The following is a 20,246-nucleotide window of genomic DNA, read 5'->3' as shown; positions in this document are numbered from 1 at the left end:
AAGTTTATTCTGGGTATAAGCTTTCATGTACATGCACACTTCTTCAGATACACAGATACAACACAAACTGTTATCAATACAGGACGTAGCATTTTACATTGAAATACAGGACACTCCTGTATTATAACAGAGCAGGGGGCAACCTTCTGCGCAAACACTCGCGGTGGCCAGACGGCTCCAGAAGCCGGATCAGCGCCGCCTTCCCATTGGCAAGTCCGGCGAGGGATGCGCTCCGCCCAGCGCCTTTTATAGACGGGCGCCTTGGCAAGCCCTGCAGAGCGCGGCTCCGGGACGCGCGGCGAGGCGTCGGCGACAGTTTCCCCGCGTCGGACGCGCCTCCGCGGGGCTCCGGCCGCGCGCAGCGCCCGTTGCAGAGAAGCGGCGGCTCTCCTTTTCTCCCCCGACGGCGCGGCCATGGCTTTTGCGTTGCTGCGCCCCGTGGCGGCGCGCGTCCTGTACCCGGAGCTGCGCCTGCTGTCGGAGGAGGACGACGCGTCGGAGGACGACGAGGAGGCGCGCAGCGGAGGCAGCAGCGACGCGTCGGAGCGCTCGTTCGGCTGCTGCCCGGCCGCTGCCCGGCCGCCCGGCGGGCCGGTGGTGGTGGTGAAGCAGCGGCAGGCGGCCAACGCCCGCGAGCGGGACCGGACGCAGAGCGTGAACACGGCCTTCACGGCGCTGCGCACCCTCATCCCCACCGAGCCCGTGGACAGGAAGCTCTCCAAGATCGAAACGCTGCGCCTGGCGTCCAGCTACATCGCGCACCTGGCCAACGTGCTGCTCCTGGGCGACGGCGCCGACGACGGGCAGCCCTGCTTCCGCGCCCTGTGCGGGGCCAAGGGAGACGTGATGGAGCCGGGCAAGCAGCCGCGCAGCATCTGCACCTTCTGCCTCAGCAACCAGAGGAAGGGGGTGAGTCCTGCTGCCAGTGGAGAGGGCTGCGCGTGGGGGAGTCCAGCATAGTTTAGAAGCGCTCATCCCTCGGGTCCCTAATCTTTCACCTGGAAGCATGGGCGTAGCCAGGATTTTTTTGGGGGGGGGAGGGGAACTTGTTGGAGGGGCAGAACCGACGTGATGGTCAGTTAGTGAAGTACTTCTATTGTCCCGCTACTCCTCCTTGGATACACCAATGCCTGGAAGCAATTACGCAGCAGCACTCTGTGCATGCTCAGAGGCACGCTTTGTTTGGCAATCGTAGCCCCTGTTGCAAGGCATTCAGAAGCACGGGTGGGGAAGTTTATAAAAGCCCTCATTTCCCGGAGAGCTAGCAGATCGTTCCCTTCCACACAGGTCAGTTTTGCTTCTGTGAAAACCCCAGGTGGGAGGTAGGCAACCGCCTCCTCCAATCAGCTAAGGGGATTCCGATCAGGCCAGCAAAGTTGGTTCTTCATTTTATGTGTTTTTATATCCCTGTGCTTTTTAGAGACTGCGACCAACAGGGCTTGACTCCAAACAGGGCCAGAGTTCAGACCTGAATCAAATGCAGTAGTACTAAAGGAGAGGGTGTCTCTGTGCATGCACAGAATGCCTTTCTCTTACTGTTTAAGCAGGGGTGTACACCTGCACTCACCAGGTGGGGAGGAAAGGTTGGAATTCCTGGCTTCTCCAAAGGCTTCAGTGCGGAAACTCCCAATGCTAGAAGTTTATCCCCCTTTGTGCAGATGGGTAGACTGAGGTTGGAAGGTGGTGGCTAACCCTTGGTTCATTGATGAATGAGTCAAGGTCCTGATCTAACACCAGCCCTCTACAATTCTTTTTATTGATTACATTTATACCCCAACTTTTGCTCCTCAAGTGTGGCATACATCTCCCCTCTCTTCATTTAATATCCACATCAACTCTATGAAGTAGGTTAGGCTGAGGGGCCAGGATAGCAAGACACAGCGTTGGTTCTGAGTTCTTGCATATACAGCCTGTTTTCCATCTATTTCCTGCATCTCCCCACTGCAAGATAGTGAATGGGGGGCTGTAGTCAGACATGGCTTCCATCTCTACTGGACTGGCCCTCCTGGACCTGGTCACTCTTCTGACAGTGGAGAGATGAGGAGGCTTTGGCCTTCCTAACTTGCTGGTGGGCCACTTGCATAGAACAGGATCCTGGAGTTGAATGATCTTTGGTCTGATCCAGCTGGGCAGTTTTTTGTCTTACTTAGTGCAGCCCACACATCCTCAAAATATTTGAGCCTCCTACAGACAATCGATTGGCACAGCATTCATCCTGATTTGCTTCTACGGTGGTTAGGGTGCACCCAGTATTTATTGAGCACTCATCCTGATCTGTTTGGCGGGGGGAAAGTCTATACATCTTCCCGTTCAAGGCACTTCACGCTTTTCGATCCACTTTCCAAGTGCTTGCTTCAAAAGTGGTTTTGTTGTGCCAGGGCAACAGAACCGTTAAATCCATTTAATTTGCACACACCTGAAATTCTGGAGGCATCGCCAGTCTGAGCTGCATTTCCATGAAGGAAGAGTTGGTTAGATCAGGAAGGGTCCCACCCCCTTCACATGTAATGGGAGAAGCCAAGGCTCTGCTTCTTTCCCTTGCTGTGGTGGGCTGGCATGTTTTCTGCCCCGCTTGGAGGAGAAAGCTAGGCATGGAAGTATTTGTCTATGGCGCATTGAGATGGGTGTGGGGCGAGTGCTTTCTCCTGCAGGCAGCTTTCCTCATAGCAGCCGCACAATGTTGTTGGCATTAGAATGCCAGCTCATTGTCCCATTGTTGTTGTTTAGTCGTTTAGTCGTGTCCGACTCTTCATGACCCCATGGACCATAGCACGCTAGGCACTCCTGTCTTGCACTGCCTCCCGCAGTTTGGTCAAACTCATGTTCGTAGCTTCGAGAACACTGTCAAACTATCTCGTCCTCTGTCGTCCCCTTCTCCTAGTGCCCTCAATCTTTCCCAACATCAGGGTCTTTCCCAAGGATTCTTCTCTTCTCATGAGGTGGCCAAAGTATTGGAGCCTCAGCTTCACGATCTGTCCTTCCAGTGAGCACTCAGGGCTGATATCCTTCAGAATGGATAGGTTTGATCTTCTTGCAGTCCATGGGACTCTCAAGAGTCTCCTCCAGCACCATAATTCAAAAGCATCAATTCTTCGGCGATCAGCCTTCTTGATGGTCCAGCTCTCACTTCCATACATAACTCATAATTGAATAACTTAGAGAAGCTATGAGCTATGCCATGCAGGGCCACCCAAGATGGACAGGTCATAGTGGAGAGTTTTGACTAAACATGATCCACCTGGAGAAGGAACTGGCAAGCCACTCCAGTATCCCTGCCAAGAAAACTCCATGGACAAAGACAACAGGCATATTACATATTAATATTTAGCATTATTTGCCATTTTCAGAAGGTAAAATTGAAATCCTTGGCTTTTCCAAGAGCAGTTTCTGTGCTTTTTAGTCCACCAAACTAAATGTTGTCCACTCACAAAAATCATAGCAGGTTTGAATTCCTCACACCCAAAAACATATTTTAAAGACCCCCTTCACTGAAGGAATTTGCAAAAAAAAATCACCTCCTAAAATGGCACGCCCTCCTGCTGCAGGAAGCCAGTGAGATGGTTTGGATGTAACACGAAGCCAGGGTTTGCTGTAATGTCTGAATCAACACCATCTGATGAACCGTCGCTTCCAATGGGGCACCAAGGCAGGATCCGAAGCTGTAGTTTAGAGAAGCATGGTGACTTAGTGGCAGAGCGTCTGCCCTGCGTACAAGCCCCATGTTCAGTTCCTGGCATCTTCAGGTAGGGCTGTGAAAGGCCTCTGCTGAAACCAGGGAGAGCTGCTGCTCAGCCGGGCAGATAATATTGAGTTAGCTAGGCCCCACAGTGTTTCCCAAACTTGGTTTTCCAGCTGTGGTTGGACTACAACTCCCATCATCCCTGATCAGTGGTCCTGCTAGCTAGGGATGATGGGAGTTGTAGTCCCAAGCAACAGCTGGCGAGGCGAGCCAAATTTGAGAAATGTCATCTGCCTCAATATAAGGCTGCTTTCTGTGTTCCTATGAGGTAGACCAATGTTCTGACCTCGCACAGGCCAGAGCTAAAACAATTGAGCAGAGCTGAATAGGAAAAGGGTGTTGCATTATTTAGTTCAGGCATCCCCAAACTTCGGCCCTCCAGATGTTTTGGACTACAATTCCCATCTTCCCCAACCATTGATCCTGTTAGCTAGGGATCATGGGAGTTGTAGGCCAAAACATCTGGAGGGCCAAAGTTTGGGGGTGCCTGATTTAGTTCATAAAGTTTATACAGTATACTGCTTGGCTGTTTGTTTGTTTTTCTGAAAACCCGGTTTTTAAATTACACTGAATATATATATGTATCAATGGAGATACGGAAACAGAACACCAAGAAGACGCACAATGGTAGACAAAAATCCGTTTCAGCTGCTCAGTCTTTTCCAGTTCACTTTGTTTTCTCGGTTGTCAATGGAGAAAGTGATAACATTCAGTTCCAGGTTCCAAATAATGTTGTTTTTTTTGCATTTGCTTTAGGGACCCTTGTTGTTGTTGTTTGTCCTGATTTAGTATAATACGTCTGCTTCTGATACTCCTTTATAAGGTTGCATGGCAAACTGGGGTTAGTTTTATATATATATATATAGCAAATTGTGGCTCAGCACTGCCATGGCTTGGGCTGTTGCATCACCCACAGAGTACTGCTTGTGGAATGGCAACCAGGAGGTCTTTGGGCAGACAGAGGTAGAAGGAAAAAATCACAAACCATGGTTGTCTTATGTGTGTCTGATGCAGAACATACAATAGTCTATGGCTAGTACAAACCAGCCATAGTTATGTCTGAGTTATGTAATATCTGAACCAGCCTATATATTCAGTAATGGTCGATGGGGGGGGGAGGGACCCCCCAGCAAACCTCTGAATACCATTGGGTGACGGTGACCTTTAGTGTTAATGGAGGGCCAAAGGTTCCCCACCCCTGATCTAGGGACTCCCCATTGATTCTGATGGGGTTGGTATCCTATTATAAAAACTGGGGCTTGCCCTTTGATCTCCAGTGTGACAACGACATGGGGAGGAAGGGGTCATTCTGTTCTTGCAGAGTTGCCTCCAAGGAGCTAAAAATTCTTTAAGCGAAACCTGTTTAATGTCTGATATTCAAATATATAAAAGGATGTCATATAGAGGAGGGAGAAAGGTTGTTTTCTGCTGCTCCAGAGAAGCGGACACGGAGCAACGGATTCAAACTACAAGAAAGAAAATTCCACCTAAACATTAGGAAGAACTTCCTGACAGTAAGAGCTGTTCGGCAGTGGAATTTGCTGCCAAGGAGTGTGGTGGAGTCTCCTTCTTTGGAGGTCTTTAAGCAGAGGCTTGACAGCCATCTGTCAGGAATGCTTTGATGGTGTTTCCTGCTTGGCAGGGGGTTGGACTGGATGGCCCTTGTGGTCTCTTCCAACTCTATGATTCTATGATTCTATGATCTTTTGCACCAAAGCGTGAGCCTCAGAGCATCTTTTATGAACGCGCTTTTGCTGTCTTTCCTCTTCTGAAACCTTGCAGGCTCTTCTGGCCGCAGAGGCTACAGACTTCACTAATTGTCTTCCCCAACCTGGTGCCCTCCAGATAATAGGATCATAGAGTTGAAAGGGACCCACAGGGTCAGCACACAGCTCTCCCTAAAGCGGAACTGAGAATTTTGCCCAGTTATATGATATCAAGTTGTACTTACACATTCAAGCGCCTTTTCAAGTTTTGCTTGTGAAATCGGACTTGGTTGGGGAACTTGTTAAAGTTCAGCCACCTAAATAAACTCATGACTTTTGCACCTTGCAGTTAAATGCAACTAAATTCACAGTTGGCTCTGATCCATAATCGGTACTGATATTTTAAGAAAATGTGCATTGCAATGTGACAAGGGAGACTTTGCACACTCTGCTCTCCTGAACTACACCTTCTCCACAGCTGCTGGCAGCTGAAGGAGTTCACAGAATTGCTTACTTCTGAGTAGACCCTTCCCCAATGAGTAGCATGGCAACTCTGAGCCTAGTGATGTCACTCTTCCCTGGATCCTAAGCTTTTGGCACTGGCATTATTGAGGACTGGGGGTGGGGTTCTCCCTCTCCCTTAGACAGCTCCTTGGGATTCCCCTCCAGGTTGCAATCTGGAAGGCCCCTCAAGGGGGTCTGCAGCACAAGGTTCTGCTGCTTAAGGTCCTCAAGCTGTGAGGAATCTGGTTCATTCTCAGAGAAGTGTGGTGGACTCGCATTCACTGGAGGTGGGTAGCCATGTGCTAGGGAGTCTTTAGCTGTGGTTCCTGCATTGCCGGGAATTGGGCTAGATTACTTGCAGGGGTCCTTTCCAATTCTATGCTCCTACGACAGGCATAGGCAAACTTGGCCCTCCAGATGTTTTGGGACTACAACTCCCATCATCCCTAGCTAACAGGACCAGTGGTCATAGATGATGGGAATTGTAGCTCCCAACAGAATATTAAAAACACAATAAAACATCAAACATTAAAAACTTCCCTAAACAGAGCTGCCTTCACATGTCTTCTAAAAGTCAGGTGGTTGTTTATTTCCTTGACATCTGATGGGAGGGCGTTCCACAGGGCGGGTGCCACCACCGAGAAGGCCCTCTGCCTGCTTCCCTATAACCTCGCTTCTCGCAGGGAGGGAACCGCCAGAAGGCACTCAGAGCTGGACCTCAGTGTCTGGGTTGAACGTTGTGGGTGGAGACGCTCCTTCTGGTATACTGGGCAGAGGCCATTCAGGGCTTTAAAGGTCAGCACCAACACTTTGAATTGTGCTCAGAAATATACTGGGAGCCAATATAGTCTTTCAGGACTGGTGTTATGTGGTCTTGGCAGCTGCTCCCAGTCACCAGTCTAGCTGCCGCATTCTGGATTAATTGCAGTTTCTGGGTCACCTTCATAGGTAGCCCCACGTAGAGCTCATGGCAGTAGTCCAAGTGGGAGATAACCAGAGCATGCACCACTCTGGTGAGACAGTCTGTGGGCAGGTAGGGTCTCAGCAGACTAGACGATTCCATGCTAACTGGACCTTCTGTGGCAGAATGGGGTTGTGCGACTGGCTGTTCACCCGAGAGCTGGTAGTTTGAGCCCACCCAGGAACAGCTGTGGGCAGAATTCCTGCATTGCAGAGGACTGGACTAGATGAGCTTTGGGGTCCCTTCCAGCTCTAGAATTCTATGATTCTATTTCGAGCTGCACCTGCAGCATCCTGTGTTCCTTATCGGGGTTCCTAGATGCTAACAGCATCACTAACAGCAGGTGGGCTTCACAGGGAGACCGATTGTGTCTCCCTGTAGTCCAGCCTCAGTAATCAGGGCGCATGTATCATCTCCTGATCTTTGGGTCTTTGCAGCACTTTAACGGACTGTCAAGGGAATTCAGTTTTGTTGGGAGCAGTGGCTTTTAACATGACATTTTCACAACATGACATTCAGCTGAATTTTACAGCCAAAATGTAGAACCCAGCAGCAGGAATAAAATCATATTGAACATTCCTGCATTGCAGGGGGTTCGTCCAACAGGTAGATCGTGATCTACTGGTAGATCACTGGACGTCTGTGGTAGATCACTGGTAGATTACTGGCTCCCCCCCAAAGAAGCCCAAGAACTTTGGTTCCCCTAAGAAAAGCTAAACATTTTAGCCCTGCAGCCCATAAAAAGAAGCTCAACAACCTTGACCTGAATCCCCCCGAAAACAGGGTTTTCCTTCCTAAAAAAAACTCAACTGTGACCTGAACCCCCCAAAAGAGGGTAGATCCCTGCCAGTAACTCTGTGAGTAGATCGCAGTCCCTTGGGAGTTGGCCACCCCTGGACTAGATGATTCTCGTAGTCGCTTCCAATGGTACAATTCTGTGCTTAGCAGCTCCATTCAATAGCTTCTAATTACTGGAGAAGCACATGGGTTTTATGTACAGCGCCGGTGCTAGGGCTTTTTGCGCCCTAGGCTAAATCACCTTCTGGCGCTCCCCCCGGCACATGCGTCATGACGCGTGCACAACGCCGCTGACGCCGCTGCGTCCCCTCCATAGGCGGGAGGGCGCTGAGCTCTCATTTTGGCTCGCGCGCCTCCCGCCTATGGAGGGGACACTGTGAGCTCTTCAGCGGCCGCGGCAGCGAGCGAGCGGTGGCGTCGGCAGCAACAGCGCCCATAGCTGAAGGCTTTAGCTACGGGTGCTGCCTCCACCTCCGCCACCGCTCGCTCATTGCTCCCGGCGTGGCGGCAGCGCGGCCGGCCGACGGGCTGGCTCGACAGCGCCCCCTCCATTTCGGCGCCCTAGGCCAAGGCCTAGTTTGGCTAAATGGAGGCACCGGCCCTGTTTATGTATAATGCCCCATCTAGCATCTCTGGTTGCAGAGAAAGACATCTGATGGTCGGCAAACAGACAACTGTACTGGTTTGATCTTCAAAGAGCAATGCTGTGCTCCAAATATTAAGCAGTCTTCACCAACCCGGTGCCCTCCAGATGTTCTGCAACTCTTCCCCAGCCATCATGGCCAATTATCAGAGATGATGGGATCTGTAGTGTGAAGCAACTTCACAGGTTGTTGGGAGGAGAGAGGGAAATGGCAGGATCACAGCGGTGTGTGGTTTTGTCCTTCAAGCCATGGTAGTTTCAACTTCCAAAAATGGAGAAGATGACGAGGGGAGCCCAGGATATGCATGTGTTCTGTATTGAAAAACTGGCGCGATTGAAAAGTTTTCTTTTCTTTCTAAGTGCTGGGAAGGAGTGTGACCTTTTTGATTTCGAAAGTGACTGGAGGAGAGAGACCCTTAATCCAGGGCTCAGCCTGGGAACTGGCTGTCATTCCAGACTCACTCTGGCTTCCGGCTATTCCCCAGCTGGTGATGACATCATGACCTTCGCCATGGCAACCTTCTGTGAGGCCATAAGCAAGACTTCTGGCAGTCCTGGCGGGGAGAGGCAGGAAGGGCGACGCTCCAGGTCCTGTGCCCCCTTCTGCCTAAACGGCCGTTGCTCTTAGTCCCTTAAGGTCTGGGCGCATCTCCTCCCGCACGTCACATGCTGGAACATGCTGGCTGTGAGCTTTCTCCAACCAGAGATGGCTGCCCCAATGCCCCATTGCACATTGCTGAAAGGGGGAGAGACGGTAGATCAGCTTGCATGAGTTGTGCGTGCGGAAGGTTCTGGGTTCAATCCCTGCTCTCTGCAGGCATAGGCAAGAATGACCCCTGCCTGGAACCCTGGAGGGTCTCTGCCAGTTGCTGTGGTGGAGCCAAGTGGCCACACTAACAGCGCAAGGCAGATTCCCAGGTTCCATTGGGTGGTGTTCATGCTTCCCCTGCAATAGCCTCTCCCCCAAGTTCGAAAAGCAAAGGCGTTCGCTCTTTCATTTTCTCTATTTAAGGCTGGGGAAATGAGAAGCCTGAAAATTCACTTCTCTGCCTTTCTGCTCCACTTTGCAAGTCCTTGCCATCAGAGTTTAAAGCCTTCTTGAAAATTTGTCAGCATTTTAGCGTCAATCTGCAACGCAGGAACCTTTTGCCCCATGCGGGGCTTGAACCCACGACCCTGAGATTAAGAGTCTACTGCGCCACCCAGCCTGGCCGTAGGGCCGGCCGTGCAGAAAGTGCTTTGCCTGGCCCACTAAGAAAGATAATAGCACAATAATATTCAAAGCAGAAGCAACTGCACACTTACTCACAATGCAATTAAAGCTGGAGGTGTAAATGATTATCAGACTTTGGAAAACCTGATATTTACTGGGTCAAGATCATCAATTCCTGTTGAATTAAACTTAAATTCAATAGAATTGATGAACTTGACCCAGTGGTACCAGGTTTCCCAAAGTCTAAAAGTCATTTTACAGCTCCACCTCTTGCCCCCTTGGCTTTTGGTGGCCCCATATGTAATTCGCACACCGCCAGGAGGCAGTACCACCCACTTTGGGAGCAGATGCTCTAGAGAATTCTGGGACATGGGTGTTGTTAGAGGGTGGCCCATGGTGACTGAACCTTGCGTCTTTCGCACCAGGCTTTAGAAAGCACTATTTTCACTTTGCTTACAGTGCTGGTGAGACCCCAGCTACTTGCCGTCTTAATTTGCCCAGAGATATCTCTACACTTTAAGCCCTTTCAATACCTAGTAATGACCATGTTCAGAGACCAGTGGCAAGATTCAGGCTCTCAAACATCATAGAATCATAGAGTTGGAAGAGACCACAAGGGCCATCCAGCCCAACCCCCTGTCAAGCAGGAAACACCATCAAAGCATTCTTGACATATGCCTGTCAAGCCTCTGCTGAAAGACCTCCAAAGAAGGAGACTCCACCACACTCCTTGGTAGCAAATTCCACTGCCGAACAGCTCTTACTGTCAGGAAGTTCTTCCTAATGTTTAGGTGGAAGCTTCTTTCTTGAAGTTTGAATCCATTGCTCCGTGTCCGCTTCTCTGGAGCAGCAGAAAACAACCTTTCTTCCTCCTCTATATGACATCCTTTTATATATTTGAACATGGCTATCCTATCACCCCTTAACCTTCTCTTCTCCAGGCTAAACATACCCAGCTCCCTAAGCCGTTCCTCATAAGGCATCGTTTCCAGGCCTTTGACCATTTTGGTTGCCCTCCTCTGGACACGTTCCAGCTTGTCAGTATCCTTCTTGAACTGTGGTGCCCAGAACTGGACACAGTATTCCAGGTGAGGTCTGACCAGAGCAGAATACAGTGGTACTATTACTTCTCTTGATCTAGATGCTATACTCCTATTGATGCAGCCCAGAATTGCATTGGCTTTTTTAGCTGCAGCACCCTGTGTGGTACTAAAATTTGGGGACACCCCCCCCCCGCGCGCCTCTTGCGCTCTCTTCTGCAGCATTGCAGTGGCACCCACTGCGGCCAAACCAGGCACGCCACCCTAAAACCGCCTCTGCCTGAGGCATTCGGATCGCATGAGAACTGGCTGCTGGGCTGAGATGTTGCCTTGAAATGAATCAAATGGTGCATTGCAGGAGAAGGTTGGAGAACAAGGTGCCTTTCAAGCCAGCTAGGCTGCCGTGAATGACCTTGGGGTGCCAAGTGGCAAAGGGCTTATAGAACTAGACGGGCAAAACCTCACCCAGCAAGACTGAACTCTCTGCTCCCCAGTTGGTGAGTAGAGAGTCAATCCTGATCTATGCAGGATAATAGCAGAGTGACAGCAACTGGTGGGCAGGTGGATGTGGTTTGAGAGGTGGGAATGGTCTCACCAGCTAGTGGTCCCCCACCCCTGGTTTAGATACAGTTATCTTTGCATGCAGTGGTTTGTAATTAGCTGTTTTTATTATTATTTTGCAGCTCCTGTTCATAAACAAAAGGAAATATTGCTAGGGGTGGTGGAGAGGGGGAGTGTTACAGTACTGATCTGGATTGTCCCCAAACGTGGCCCTACTCAGAGTTCATTAGTTAAAAAGGTCTTTGGCAATACAATGCCTGCAGGATGGTGAGCCTCAGCCCTTTGGGGGGGGCAGGTGTACCCCTCCAGGCATCTTTCTCTTGCCCCCAGGACTCTCCCCAGGTCACACCACCCACTGAGCCGCCCCCGTTACCATCCCCGTTTTGCCCCATCCTCAAGTGCTTTTCGCTTGCCTAAAAAGATGCTACGTCTTGCTTGCCTGGAAAGAGGATAGTGAGCGTTGTGTGAATGTGACGCCACGGGCCTTCTGTGCAAAAGGCATAGATTGCCCTGCCCTCTTCTGACCCTACTGTCACGTGGCCCCTGGAATGTTACACAGACGGGAATGTGGCCCTCCGTCTGAAAAGAGTCTCTCCCCCCCCCGGCGTGGTGACTAAGAAGCTGAGGTTCAAATGGGGGAGCCTGCCGCAATTTCAGGCTTGCGAGTCTACCGGGTGAGTGGGTGACTTCAGGCCCCCTCCAACATGTGTCTAATAACATTGGCCTACCTTGGGGGGTTGTTGTGACTGTTGCAAGATAATGCAGGTGAATTGTTTTACTTGCTGCGTTTCTGCTTCCTCTCCAGGGAGCTCAATGTGGCATGCATGGTTCTCTCCCCTCCCTCCTTTAATCCCCACAGCAACCCTGTGGGGTAGGCTAGGCTGAGGGGCAGTGAATGTTCCCGCCCCCCGTCACCACCCATTGAGCTTCATGTCCGAGTGAAGATACAAACCCTTGTTGTCCACATCTCCTAGGGACCTAGTCTAACCCTCTAACTGAAACTGTTAGAAACTCAAATATAGAAGCTAATCGCCAAACAGCACCTTAGGTTACGGCTGCCACGACGGAATGTCTAGGCTCTATTTTTTCTCAATGTGATTTATTGTTGTTATTATTATTCATTTCATTTCTGTACAGCTTTTAATAAAATAATAATAATAATTTATTATTTATACCTCGCCCATCTGGCTGGGTTTCCCCAGCCACTCTGGGCGGCTTCCAACAGAAAAATGAAATAAAATAATCTATTAAACATTAAAAGCCTCCCTAAACAGGGCTGCCTTCAGATGTCTTCTAAAAATCTGGTAGCGGTAGCTGTTTTCCTTTTTGACATCTGATGGGAGGGCGTTCCACAGGGCGGGGGGGCGGGGGGAATCTCAGGGCTGTTTAGCTTTAAAACATAACACAAAACAACCGAGAAAGAACCAATTCAAGCTTCAAGGAAAATATTTCAGATCCTTCTCTAAATGACAATTTGCTTTACCAATATTTATTTACCTACTTCATTTACGTGGCTGTCCCATAGCAGAAGGACTCTAGGAAGCCAGGGTGGTGTAGTGGTTAGAGTGTTGAACTTGGGAGATCAGGGTTCAAATCCCCACACAGCCAGGAAGCTCACCGAGTGACCTTGGAGTCAGTTGCAGCCTCTTTGCCTGCCTCACAGGGTTGTCGTAGGGATTAACTAAAGAGGGAGGTGAACCATGTACTCTTGGGAGGAAAAGGCAGGGTATAAAAGCAATAAATAAGCTCTTCCGCTGACCTGCTTAAGAAAGTTAGAGGGGCCAGCCAGATGTCAGTCACCAGCCTGGCACCCAGAGATCTACACGTGGTCGCAGTTGGGCCCGTGCCAGTCGCAAAACGCGCCCGGTGCCTGGGGAATTTCTAACACTGACTCTTAACCACTGCACCCCACAGCCTTGGGCAGGTCCGGCACAGCTTTCAACGCTTTCTCTGCCTTCCTTTCCAGGGCATCCGCCGGGATCTGGGCGGGGGCAACTGCCTGAAGGCAAGAGGCGTGAGCCACCTCAAGGTGCTGCGGAGATGAGACGGCACAGAGACAACCGCCTGTCTGAGAAGCCAAGGTGGGCTTGACGCCTGGGGCGGCTTGAGTTGGATGTTCCTGACTGGGGCAAGAGGGTAGGGTGACTGGAACCAGGGTGGGCTCGGTGCTGGCGGGGGACAAGCTCCAAGACGACGACGGGGAAGCTCGCCCTGCGGACTCGGAGGAGACGGGAGAGGGTGGGAACGACACCCCCACCCCGAACCGAGCTGCGGCGCAACGAGGGATTGCAGTTTGCCAAGGAGAGACGGGACAAACCATTCCTTGGACATCTGCCCAGATCCAGGAGGAGTCACCCCGCCACCGGTGCTCTTCCAGTAGGAGAGAGGGCACGAGAACTTAGTGGATTCTTGGGGGGTGGGGTGGCAGGGGCTCCTGAGACCTCTAGTCTACTTTCGAATGGACAACGTTGAAAGAGAGCTTTATCCGAGAGGATTGCTGGTCTGTATGATCACTGTCAGTAGTTGTTATTATTTCTTCATTCAGCGGGGCTTGAAAATAAAGTTATTTTTCACATCCTCGTGTGACTCTCTGTTTGCTGCGTCCTGGAGCCTTCCTTTATTCTCAGAGGCTCATTCCACTAAGGAGAGCTTGGCTCGCCCCCCCCCCCATCCCACTTACCAATAAAAATGAAACGGTTCTCAATAAATAAATAAACAAAGCAAAGCAAAGCAAAGCAAAGCTAAAGAGCAGAATTAACAAATGCTGCAGCAAGTTGGAAGCAGCGTAAGGTTGGGCGTTATCAGAGAACAATTCCAAAAGGTGTGTGTGTATGAAATCATAGAACTACAGGACTACAGGGGTCATCTAGTCCAACCCCCTGCAAGGCAGGAATCTTTTCCCCAATGTGGGGCTCGAACCCACGGCCCTGAGATTGAGAGTCTAATGCTCTACAGACCGAAACTCTGAAGCTCCTTATGCTTACGGACTGAGCTATTTGATCCACATCACCAACATTTATCCGAGCCTAACTTGCATATTATTAACTTCGCGTTATAAGCTGTTAAATAGCATTGATATAGGACTCTTAAGTAGATCTGCTGAAATTCTATTGCGATGGAAGTCATCCTGATTTTAAAAAACAACTAATAGCAGTGAACCATTGCAGCAACAGATCCTTATGTGTACAGGTAGCACCGAGAACTTGGCTAAATTTGCACACTGTGTCCCCTGGATTAGAGTGCAATAGCTTGCAGTGGGGGACACCATTGGAAATCCGCAACATGGGAAGGAGCTTGTCTCATTCATCTGGTCTGGGAAAGGTGAAGGGTGTTGAGGGTGACTCTATGGCCCTGGATGACTCAGAGGCTGTCCAGCCCAGCTGTGGAGACAGGAAGCTTGGGATTCATTTCCTAATAGGCCTGCACGATTCCCTTTTATAGACCGGAGCCTTCATTGCCCAGCTTAAAGACCTTCCCTTTCCAGCCTCTTAAATAGGTCTTTACCACAAGGGTCAAGGAAGCTGCTTGGGGAGGGGCTCAGTGGAGCCAGCTTCGGAGGGTCAGGGACTGGCAGGGACTCCAGGCATGGCCAAAGGGAGGGGGTGCCGCCCCACCAGCACTGCCGCGCCCACAAAAGTCCGAGAAAGCACATGAGAAGACAGGCTGCTCCAGGTTCATGGTGTGCTCAGGGACCCCCAAGCTACAGTTGCTGGTCAGGATGACGTTAATCAGCTGGTGGATTTGCTTTGCTGGGAATCATGATGAGGCTTTTCTCAATTTAAAGTTCCTTTTTCTTGCATGGACTCTTGGGCTTCTTTTAGGGCTGCCAGCCCATTAAAGGATGTTTGGCTTATTATTGTTTGTTTATTATTATTATTAAAATTTGTATGCCACCCTTCATCTGTAGATCTTAGAGCAGTTCACAGCATAAAAATGCAAGAGTAGAAAGCATAAAATACATGATAAAAAAGAAAAGAAAAACCCAATAATCCTCCCTCCCACAACACATTTTAAAGGGTATTGGATGTTAATCAGCCCAAGAAAGGCCTGGTTGGTGAGAAACATTTTTTGCCTGGCACCCAAAGCTGTATAATGAAGGTGCCAGCCGAATCTCCCTGGGGAGAGCATTCCACAAACAGGGAACCACCACAGAAAAGCCCCTGTTCTCCTGTTGTCACCCTCCAGACCTCTGCTTCAAAGTCTCTAATGAAGGAGAATCTACCACCTTTCTGATCAACTAGAGGGGCAGCCAACATGATATTGGAAAATAATATATATAATAAGAATAATATTGGAGAAAACTGGGTATTGAAACTTGCTTAACCTAAATCATATATTCCAGTTTTCAGTGGCCCTTTAAAGTACGCTTCACGGAGAGTATACGCAGTCAGAAGTCGACTTGGCTAAGAAAACACCACCAAGAGCGTAGGGTATTATCTCCCTTATGTGAAACCCCTTACTAGCTGCACACTTGTAAAAGTATGCAGATGAAAATACAAACGGTTGGGTTTCTTTAACTGAAAAACAAACTGAATCTAAAGAGACTTTAAACTAAAGATAAATGCTTTCTCCCACATTCCAAACCTCACACAAACTCCCACAAAACTCCCATTAAAACTACCCAAGAATTAACAGCAAACTAGCATTATAACTAAGCAACTCTCATACTAAGATTCAACTAAGGAATCTCTTAAACTGAGAACAACTGAGAGAGTGATCTACTACGAGATGAATCAAACTGAAAGATCTAACTAAGAGATACAGAAGGCTTTTTGCAGAGCCCACGCCTGTGAGCAATTAACAGAAACACCGGCACCTGTTTTTCTTAAACAGACAGTATTTTCATTAGACCGGCTCTAAAGTAACTTGACTATTCAAAAAATCCAACACATGATGCTGTCCAGCCAACATGCCCAGTTGTCCAGGATGATGGGAAATGCAGAAGAACATCTAGAGGGCATTGTGTTGGCTACCCTTGACCCAAAGTGTCTCAGCTGCCTTCAGTGGCAATCTGACCCGCATTGCACCACACAGGAACATAGGAAAGTGACTATCTGTTTTCCCAGTCCGATATTATCTCCTGCAGGGATGGAGAAGCTGGGGCTCTGCAGATGGACTACAGCCCATCTCTTCCTTGACCCATTGGCCAGGATGGCTAGCAGGAGCTGGTGAGAGTTGAGAGTCCCTCAACAGCGGGAGAACCACAGCTCTCCCAACTAGCCTGCTCTGGCTGGCAGCTTGTCTCAAAGATCTCAGGCTCTCCCTTTCCCATCCTCACTCAGCAAGAATGGAGCATTCTTCTACCTGGAAGCTGGGGGGGGGAGGAGAGACACTGTCTCCTGCCCTCCCCACCGGCAGCGTGTTCGTTCCCCAATAGTATATTCTCTATTTTTGGTCAAAATGTTGTCCCGAGGAACGAAAAAGCTGCCAAAGCAAATTTGTCCCGGAGGAAGGAGGGTGTGAATCTGAGCGTGGTCCAAAAGAAACAATTGCTGGTCAAGCTGGATCTCTGATTCCCCCCCCCCCCCTACAGCTCTGAATGTATCCGTGCCTACTCAAAATGAATGTAAGGACAATAAGAAGAGCTCGGCTGGATCAGGCCAATGGCCCATCTAGTCCAGCACTCTCTTCTCACAATGGCCAACCAGATCCCTCTGTTGGGAAACTAATACTGCACAGTGGCACCTCCGGTTGCGGACGGGATCCATTCTGGAGATCTGGTTGGATCCCGAGGTTTCCGCAACCTGAGGACAGCATGTGCGAGCAGCAAAACACGGTCAAATACTTCTGGGTTTGCCGCTTTCGCATCCTGAAGTTTACGTAACCCAAGGTACTACTGTAATAATAACAATTCATTTATATGCCACCCATCTGACTGGGTTCCCCCAGCCACTCTGGGCGGCTTCCGACAAAATAATGTAAGACACCAGTCATTAAAAACTTCCCTAAACAGGGCTGCCTTCAGATGTCTTCTAAAAGTCAGATAGTTGTTTATTTCCTTGACATCTGATGGGAGGGCGTTCCACAGGGAGGGCGCCACTACCGAGAAGGCCCTCTGCCTGTTTCCCTGTAACTTCGCTTCTCGCAGGGAGGAACCGCCAGAAGGCCCTCGGCGCTGGACCTCAGTGTCCGGACTGAACGATGGGAGTGGAGACGCTGCTTCAGGTATACTGGACTGAGGCCATTTAGGGCTTTAAAGGTCAGCACTTTGAATTGTGCTGGAAACCTGCTGGGAGCCATGTCAATCCTTTATATCAGGCATCCCCAAACTGCGGCCCTCCAGATGTTTTGGCCTACAACTCCCATGATCCCTAGCTAACAGGACCAGTGGTTGGGGAAGATGGGAATTGTAGTCCAAAACATCTGGAGGGCTGAAGTTTGGGAATGCCTGCTTTATATGCTTCTGGCAGCCTGCAAGCAGGATTGAAGCACAAGGGCCCTCTCCCCTCCTTCAGTTTGCAGTAAATGAAATATGGAAACACAGCATAGTCATCGTGGCTAGTAGCCCTCTCTATGAATTTATCCGGTCATCTTTTAAAGCCATCTAGGTCAGTGGCTGTCACTCCTTCCTGTGGAAGTGAGTTCCGTAGTTTAACTATGTGCTGCATGAAGTGAAACAGATTTTTAAAGTTCCTAGTACTTTTGCATGCAGCCTTGGGGAGAAGTTCCCGTTTCCAGGCTGAAGTAAGTAGCAGCCAACCCCTTAGGAAAGAAAAAGCATCTTATATTCCCATTGCCTCTGTTCTCCCAAAGAAAAACAAGCCCTGCTTTTAAAAGGGCTGGGGATATTTATTTACGGAACGCAACGGCCATTCCCAGTTTCTCCAGTAAAGCCCAGTGGCCGGAATGCGGTGTTTTTTTTAAGACTCTCACGGCTGTTTATTGGGGTCTGGGATGGATTAGACACAGTGAGAACAAACTGCTCCCCACCCACCCCGACCCCACCTGGGACCTTCGCTCACAGCTGCACAGAGCAATCAAGGGCCATAAATCAAAACCCAGAGGGGGAGTTGTGGAGAGGGGGGGGGAGGGAACTGGAAGGGAACCTTCAAGACCAAGGGTGCTGGGCTCCAGAGCGTGGGGCTGGGGGTGGGGAGGGAATTCCTTCTGGTTCTCTGTGGGGAACAGCAGGGGTGGTGTTGGTCTGTTCGGCTCCCACACAGCTTGTGAGTCAGCGTGGCTCGGGGTGGGCTGCGCACAAGGAGCAAAAGGAAGTTTTGTGGAGCACGGAGAGAGGCAGCTGTGTGCCGATTCCAGAATATAAAGGATACAAGGCTGTGGACATTTCTAGATTTCATTTCTCATAACCCCTGGAGCTCGGGATCACCCTAACAAAACAGCCTCGGGTTAAATTCAGCCCAGAGAAAATAAAAATGGAACAGAATCACACCTGGGCAAAGGAAACCTTCTTATCCCACTTATTCCTACTTGGAATCACTGTCTGCCTCTTGAAATGACACACACGTCACCTAAGCATTTCCCTGCAAATGGAAAAGTAGAGCAGCAGGCAGAAGACTGGCCTGAGCAGGTTGTGTATGATGGGTTAGCTCTGGCATAGGCAAACTCGGCCCTCCAGATGTTTCGGGATTACAATTCCCATCATCCCTGACCACTGGTCCAGTTAGCTAAGGGTGATGGGAGTTGTAGTCCCAAAACATCTGGAGGGCCGAGTTTGCCTATGCCTGGGTTAGCTTTCTTCTTGCAGGGAGTTTGCACTAGGAATGGAGGGAATTTTCCCTCATTTCAATTTTGGGGCCAAAAAAAGGAGGGCCTTGGGTATAATTTCCTGGACCTTTGAAGATAATCTCTGTACAGTGGTACCTCGGTTTATGAACCCAATTGGTTCCGGAAGTCTGTTCATAAACTGAAGCGTTCATAAACTGAAGCGAACTTTCCCATTGAAAGTAATGGAAAGTGGATTAATCTGTTCCAGACGGTCCACGGAGTACTTAAACTGAAGCGTTCATAAACTGAAGCGAACTTTCCCATTGAAAGTAATGGAAAGTGGTTCCAGACGGGTCCGCGGCATTCGTAAACCGAAAATTCGTAAAGCGAGGTGTTTATAAACCGAGGTTTCACTGTACTGTATATATAATCTAAATCTATCAACCTTTCAGACAGTTACTGTCTCCCAAAACAGCTCACATCAATTAAAAAATGTGCTCTGTTTTCATTTTAAATCACGGTGAGGCAGGCGGAAGGTAGTTTGAGATCTATCTGGGCAATTTGCACCAAGGGTTTCTGACTTTCAGCAATATAAACACAGGCATTCTCCATTTCAGTGTGAATTTGAACAATTGCCCTGAGCAAGGGGAAGTGCCTATCTCCGGGCTACAGGATTGGCCGTTGAAGAGACTCTCGTTCTCCAAAGATGGTGGAGGTCGGAGAGGCAGAGACTCAAAAGGGCTCCATTCACTTCCAGCACAGGAGGGACAAATTGCTCACTTTGCCTTTTGGTGCAGGTTACTTTTCAGGACCAAAACACACCATGCAGTAATTCCAGTGCAGCACAAAGCCCATCAATCACAGGAGTTTCTGTTGTTCCGGTTCGAGGATGCTTTGAAATCATGGATGTGTTCAAAAGAAAGTGTCTGCCACTTTTTCTACCCCTCCCTCTGCCCTTTTGTTGTTGTTGTTGTTTAGTGGTTTAGTCATGTCCAACTCTTTGTGACCCCTTGGACCAGAGCACGCCAGGCACTCCTGTCTTGCATTGCCTCCCGCAGTTTGGTCAGACTCATGTTCGTAGCTTTGAGAACACTGTCCAACCATCTCATCCTCTGTCGTTCCCTTCTTCCTGTGCCCTCAATCTTTCCCAACATCAGGGTCTTTTCCAGGGAGTCTTCTCTTCTCTTCTCATGAGGTGGCCAAAGTATTTGGAGCCTCAGCTTCAGGATCTGTCCTTCCAGTGAGCACTCAGGGCTGATTTCCTTAAGATAGGTTTGATCTTCTTGCAGTCCATGGGACTCTCAAGAGTCTCCTCCAGCACCATAATTCAAAAGCATCAATTCTTCGGCGATCAGCCTTCTTTATGGTCCAGCTCTCACTTCCATACATCACTACTGTGAAAACCATAGCTCTAAC

At 49.5% G+C, this 20,246-nt stretch overlaps 1 protein-coding gene across 1 annotated transcript; it reads left to right on the top strand.

Annotated features, from left to right (window-relative positions):
• Positions 1-373: 373 nt before the first annotated feature.
• TCF15 (transcription factor 15) lies at positions 374-13,740 on the top strand. Its single transcript, XM_035123048.2, has 2 exons — positions 374-909; positions 13,132-13,740. Exons 1-2 carry the CDS (start codon positions 415-417, stop codon positions 13,207-13,209), a joined length of 573 nt encoding a protein of 190 aa, XP_034978939.2. The 5' UTR covers positions 374-414; the 3' UTR covers positions 13,210-13,740.
• The last annotated feature ends 6,506 nt before the right edge of the window (positions 13,741-20,246 follow it).

The sequence above is a fragment of the Zootoca vivipara genome, chromosome 7 (genome assembly GCF_963506605.1).
Source record: "Zootoca vivipara chromosome 7, rZooViv1.1, whole genome shotgun sequence".
NCBI lineage: Eukaryota > Metazoa > Chordata > Lepidosauria > Squamata > Lacertidae > Zootoca > Zootoca vivipara.
This window is presented reverse-complemented; position numbering and strand designations above follow the sequence as displayed.

Excerpts from the sequence above, each read along its gene's own strand:
- TCF15 (XM_035123048.2), top strand. The coding sequence starts at position 415 with ATGGCTTTTGCGTTGCTGCGCCCCGTGGCGGCGCGCGTCCTGTACCCG. Across the intron at positions 910-13,131 it reads TCAGCAACCAGAGGAAGGGG|GGCATCCGCCGGGATCTGGG; the intron begins GTGAGTCCTGCT and ends CTTCCTTTCCAG.